This window comes from Belonocnema kinseyi, chromosome 6 (genome assembly GCF_010883055.1).
Source record: "Belonocnema kinseyi isolate 2016_QV_RU_SX_M_011 chromosome 6, B_treatae_v1, whole genome shotgun sequence".
Classification (NCBI taxonomy): domain Eukaryota; kingdom Metazoa; phylum Arthropoda; class Insecta; order Hymenoptera; family Cynipidae; genus Belonocnema; species Belonocnema kinseyi.
In genome coordinates, this window is record NC_046662.1 from 94,731,462 (window position 1) to 94,738,036 (window position 6,575).

The 6,575-nt window shown below is 34.0% G+C and overlaps 1 protein-coding gene across 2 annotated transcripts in view; it reads right to left on the minus strand.

Moving 5' to 3' along the window:
- The window catches only part of LOC117175016, an 18,508-nt gene that overhangs the window by 4,158 nt on the left and 7,775 nt on the right, over window positions 1-6,575 (minus strand). For both annotated transcript variants that reach the window (XM_033364518.1, XM_033364519.1), the window contains exon 2: window positions 2,487-2,625. In XM_033364518.1, coding sequence (XP_033220409.1) covers window positions 2,487-2,600 — 114 coding nt within the window. In that variant the 5' untranslated portion in view covers window positions 2,601-2,625. The remainder of the gene's footprint in view (window positions 1-2,486; window positions 2,626-6,575) is intronic.

Sequence of the window (6,575 nt, forward strand, 5' to 3'; positions counted from 1 at the left end):
TGAAACTGAGGCGTATTTTGGAGACCTTCCGATCGAGTACTTTTCGGACGGTATCAAAAAGTTAGAAAATCGTTGGACTCGCTGTATCGACCTAAAAGGCGACTATGTAGAAAAATAAAACCGACTTTGGCCAAAAAAACGTCTCCGTGTTTCATTTTTCAGGGACTTATCAGACTGCCTAGTATATACCATATGTATCAGCCCAACACTGCACAATTGTGATAATCAGGAATTCCCTGTTCATAATCCTACATTTCTTGACGGATTTTGAAGTATATTTTTCTTATAAATTCTCAGAATTAAATTTTTAAGGTCTTCAATCTCATCGATTTTCTTATTTCATTTTGTGTGCAGCAATATATGAACAAATATAATGACAAAATTAACCATTTTAAAAATATATTTTTTATCCGAAAAAATTGCTTAAGCAAACATCTAATTGATCGGAATTAATGTAGCTATACTTAAGGTACATAAATAATTAATTTAATGTACAAATTAATTGTAATAAGCAATTTATATAAAATAATACTTCAGTATAATGCGCAGATGTTGAAAACACTGATTTCTTCCATAAAATGCCTTGTATTTTGTATTAGATTTTAAATTAATCATTATTTATGATTATACGTAACAATTGCTATTATAATAAAAAACTGATCAAAGAACAGTATACACTGAGAAAAATGAATAGTTGGGGGCTAGTACCTGTTTATTAGTAAATCATTCATCGGTTCTTACAACTGTTCAGTTAGTAACACCAACTGAGCAAATAGTCGGTTTAGGAACCCGGTTGTAGTACCCTATACAACATTACGTTAGTAATGTTTTAGTTAAATGTTAAAAAAGTTACTAATTAATTATTCAGCAAATAGTATAAGCAAATGACACAAATGAAAATTTCTTGGAGAAAATTTTTTTTGCCATTAAAGCTCCATGAACGCTATATTTAATATTAATATTTTATAAATGTTGAATCAGAGTTATAATTTTTAATAAAAAATTCTTTCAAAGGTACACCAATTTCATAGTATTATCACGTAGAAAGAAACTAGTTCCTTTTAACGGCATTAGTTGATACCGCCCTGATATTGGCACTCGGGTAAACGTACGTAACATAAAACATCCCTGCCGAAAATGAAAACATATAAAATGTGTAATTATGTAATACTATCCTACTTGCTTATGCTGATGACGTAATCATATTCGCTTAATCTCGGGCTGTAAGCTACTTCTTTTTATTCTGTTGCTTAATCTGGTTGCACATGATTACTTTTGGTTTATATTTGTATATTATATTGCTACTCATTTGTACCGACCTTAGGTCGAAAAAACAAATTATTGAATAATAAATAAAATAATAATAAAATAGTCAGCTATGCCAATTATTATTATAAATTATTAATTTACACATAGGAATTTTTGTAGTGACTAAGCGCTTTATGTACTTACAGTAAAAAATTACATTCTTGATACACAAAATTGAAATATGCATTCTTACAGCTATACAAATATTACCCATGTCGATTTGTCTACAAAATTGTAATTTCAGGAATCTTAATATTACATAATATTAGTTTTGACGTAAAATATTGAACAAAAATTAATATTATCTATAGCTTTCAAGAAGTCTTTCTAGAAGAATTAATATGACAAATTATTTTTTTTTCAATGAAGAAATATTCATTCCTGTCATTTTCTGTACTATTTTTTATTATATAGTGATGGGAGCAGTTAGTCAGGTAACAAAATTTTACATTTGGATCTTCATATAATAAATTATTTGTAGCAATTGTAAATTTAATTATTAGCTAAAAATCCTTACTAAATATCAGCATTAACTTGCTTTTAGTACAACTTATTTTTAACAATGTCGATGAATAAACGTTCATCAGGGGATTTTGTTTCATATATTTGTTATAAATAATCAAATATGTTAACTTCAACAATTTCGCGTGGTTGATACACTTTTTTGAAATAGTTTCAACTGTGTTCAGTAAGAAATAGGATATGAAAGTCTAGAGAGAAAACTAACAGTCAAATTTTCGTTGATACAATTGTTTATAAGAATGGCAATTGTTGACGAATATTGAAAACATACCTAAGTCTTAGTTTATATAAACTGCTTATAAGAATTAACTTGTATATTAAATTAATTCTTTTGTGTTTCTTAAGTATAGATTAAGTTTCGTGATCTTATCGAATGCCATTTGCCCTTAATGGCTATCACTAAGTCTAGGACTTCAATTCTGATACATAATAAAGAAAAATAACAAAAAACGTTATCTTTTATGGACAAAGTTTTTCAAAAATAAACATTTTTGATAATAGTTCTCCATCTTTTCCATTTATAGTATGCATTAAACATTGAATTCAATTTTTAAAGATTGATTTATAAATGTTTTCAAATTGTATGTTTCAAAAAATGTGTTTTATAACATCATGATTCTGAAATTTGACACGAAGTGTTCTCTGGATATACATACCAATTCAAGGACTTTTAAAAGGCCACTCCATGATTTTAGATAACCTGTGTTGATGATAATAGCTGATGAGTTGGTCGTTACAGTTTGGGTCCGTATTGTCACTGAATGAGACATTTTGACTCTTTAAGGATATTATTTGCTGAAAAAAAGAAAAATATAATAATAGAAAATATGTTTCAATAATATTTATAGTATATTTATTTTTATATTCTATTATTTAGTACTTTTATAATTTTGTCATTCATGATTTTATAAGAAAACAACCAAGAATTTGTATTCGACTTAGGCCTAAAGAGTGATTACTTATTACGATTATACTTGAGGTCTTGAATTATAATCCTTCACGATGAAGAAATGCGATTTTTTATACAATCTTATCAACTCTATACATAGCTGAATTAGCTCATAACAAGTACTGAATCATCAAGTATTTATGTTGATTTGACAGCATGATGACTTCATATTTTAAAAATTATAGATTCTGAGTGAATATGGTGAACTGGGTTATATTTATATTGCACCGCTTATTACCAGGATTTCATAAAGTAATTAAATTGCCTTTAATCGAAAATTCAACTTCAGCAAAAGTGTGTGTGGGGTAAATTCGGACGCTCCTAAATTGACAGAATAAATTACTCAAAACTATTTCAAGAATCTGGAATCAGTTTAAGCCTTAACTGGTTCTAGATTCTGGTTAAACCATCCACCTGCAATAATTTAACCTTTAAGAGGACGGGGGTGGTCGAAATATCGACCACCCAATGCACAATAACTGTTTGATGTTTTCGGGAAAAATTTGGTGCGTTGAATAAGGAGAAAATAGTGAGAAACATCCTAGAGACTTTTTGATCTTGATAATCGTCATTACAGGTAAAAAAAAAAATTTTTGGACTAAAAACTCGGTTTATACGCTTTTGGTAGGAAAAAAATCGTCATTCTAAGGTCAAGAATGATGTCAAGATTTTTGCCATTATTTTTTTAGTACTGGCACATAAAAACTTGCATGTACCAACTTTGACGCTAAAATAGTAAAAAAGAAATAAATATATCACTTGACCTTGAAATCTCAATTTTCAAGGTCACGTGTGGGTTCAGGATTTTTTGCAGTATTTTTTCTTACTCAGCACCTCAAAAAACATGGGTATGCCAACCATAACGCTAAGATATAAAAACTAACCTTGAGATGGTGATTTTCAAGGTCAAGTGTGCCTTTAGGATTTCTTTCACTATTTTTTTTGCACTCAGTGCTTTAAAAAATATGGGTATACCAAACTATAACGCTGAAATATCATAAAAAGTTTTTTTTATATTGGCCTTTACGTTGTGGACGGGGGTGGTCGATATATCGACCACCTGTCAGGTCGGGGATTTGAAATGAGTTTTCTGTTGAAACTATGCACAAATTTTTGGTGCACTGAAAACTCGATTTGAACGGAAATTTTCTCGTGCTCTAAAGGTTAAGCTAGCAATTTAGGAATGTCCGAATTTACCCCATATTTCCCACATTACCCCGCTTGACGGTATTTAAATTCTATTAAATTTTTATACGCTTCAATCTTGAAAAATGAATTCACGGACTGAACAGATATCAGTATACCTGTTTATGATCAATATGTGTAATCGAGTTTATCCACTAATATACAATATGCTTCAACCACTGCCATAGGTATTGGAAACGTCAAAAAATCTGGCTACGACACTTAAATTGTATGCATTTTAGGCCTCAAAACATGAACACAAGAAAATCGCAGCTAAAATTCTTCTTGAAATTATAAATAAATCAAATGTTCAGTTTTTTAAATATTTTATTTAATACACTGACCACGCACGTAAAAATGATAATTAATCGAGTGTGTGTGTGTATTCACAGCTATCCTAAATGAGAGGATTGTTCGGGCAATTGAACCTATGTGGCAAGAAATGTATGAACAACGAGGCTCAAAGAAAGGCGTATCCGGATTTCGGGACAAACCTGCTCATCGATAGATGTGTCCGCAAAGATGCAGCATTCTATCAGCGTGACCTATTGATGACCTGAATTGATTACCGGAAAGCTTTCGATTCGACCTCCCATAGACTTATCACATGTCTTTTGAAAAGATTTAAGGTTCATCCGCCAATCGTGAGGTGCATAGAGCCTGATGCCGCTTTGGAAAACCAGATTTATTATCCCATCTGGAAAAAATCGTATGACAACTAGCAAGGTCACCTTTCATAGAGGTGTCTTTCAGGGCGACACCATGAGCCCACTCCTCTTTTGCCTCAAATTATTGCCACTATATCTAGCACTTCGCCATTCCGACGGGTACTTTTCTGGCAAACCTGCCGATCGAAAGTACAAGGTCACTCATGTGTTTTACATGGACGATCTTCAGATCTATGCTAAAAACAAAGAGCAGCTACATCTAGCTCTACAGATTGTCGAACGATATACTAAGGAAATTGGAATGGAATTTAGATTAGACATATGAGCCAAGGTTTATTTGAAGCGAGGAAAATTTAATGGCATCCCTGAAGACCCTGAGCTCGTCGATATAAGCGCTATACGAAACCTTTGCGCTGGAGATATTTATACATACCTGGGCGTGCCACAGAGCCGCATTCAGGATGTGACATTTACGAGGTGTGTTCAAAAAGTAAGGTGACTTTTCAATTTTCGCGGGCTACGTACATTCAAGTTTTAAATTTTTGTTTTGTTGTGTTGATACACTCGTCACGATCATATGCTCACAGTTTTGACTATATAGCTCGTGTTGTTTTTCTGGCAGAGGCGTAAAAGGTTAGAAGGGTTTGGTGTACTCGGCGATTTTCTTCTTTCGAAAAAAATGGAGCAAAGAGTTTGCATTAAATTTTGTGTGAGAAATGGAATCCAGTGCTCTAAAACTCTTGAAATGTTAACAGTTGCATACGGTGAGTCTACTCTGAGTAAGAAAAATGTGTATAAGGGGTACAAGCTGTTCCAAGAAGGCCGAGAGGATGTCAAAGACGAACCTCGCCCTGGACGTCCCAGCACGTCAGCAACAGATGAAAACGTTCAAGCTTGAAAGAAATGATGTTGAAAAATCGCCGAATTACCGTCAGAAAAGTTGCTAAAGATGTTGGCATATCGGTTGGCTCATGCCATGCTATCTTTGCGGACGTTTTGGGCATCACGATAATGCACCTGCTCATTCATCGTTACTTGTGAAAGATTTTCTGCCCAAAAACAGCACCACAGTGATGCCTCAGCCTCCATATTCACCGGATTTGGCCCCCAGTGACTTTTTTCTTTTCCCAAAACTGAAGAGACCCATGAAAGGACATCGATTTTCAACAATTGAGGAGATAAAAACTGCATCGCTGAAAGAACTCAAGGCCATACCACAAAATGATTATCAGAAGTGCTTATGACCTTAACATACCGTCGCCTTAATATCGCTCCTCTAAATGCTCCTAGGGAAATCGAGTGAATTGTCGAGAATGAGAAGTGCCGCATATACGGGAACTGTATATTCTCGACAATTGTTTCTGTTGCACACTCAAGGCCTGACATGGTTCTTCTAGACTTCGAGAAGCGAACCATGTTCGTTATCGAATTTTCGGCTCCAGCTGACAAAAACATTATAGCCAAGAAGAATGAAAAGAAAGAGAGGTATAGAGATCTAGTAAGGGAGTTGCAACGATTGTACCCGGAATATTCTGTTTAACTAATCGTCCTTATTATCGGCGCTCTTGGAGGTGCCAAAAAATGCAGAAGGCGGTCGTGCTTGAATCGCTAAGGGTTCTCAGGGTGCACGAAACTTTTGCTGGATCGTCGTATTGATTCCGTTACATACTGTAAACACCTATCTCACGGTCGTGAGACGTTGTTGTGGCTGAAATATTGAGGCGATTTCGCTGGGAGCAGGTGCAGTTTTTCAGATTAGCAGCCGCTCCTGGCGAAATCCTGCAGTTGTCCTTATGACAAACTTTTAGTTATATATATATATATAATTAAAAATTTGTCATAAGGACAACCGCAGGATTTCGCCGGGGGCGGGTGCTAATCTGAAAAATTGCACCCGCTTCCAGCGAAATCGCGGTAAAATTTCAGCCATAACCACGTCTCAC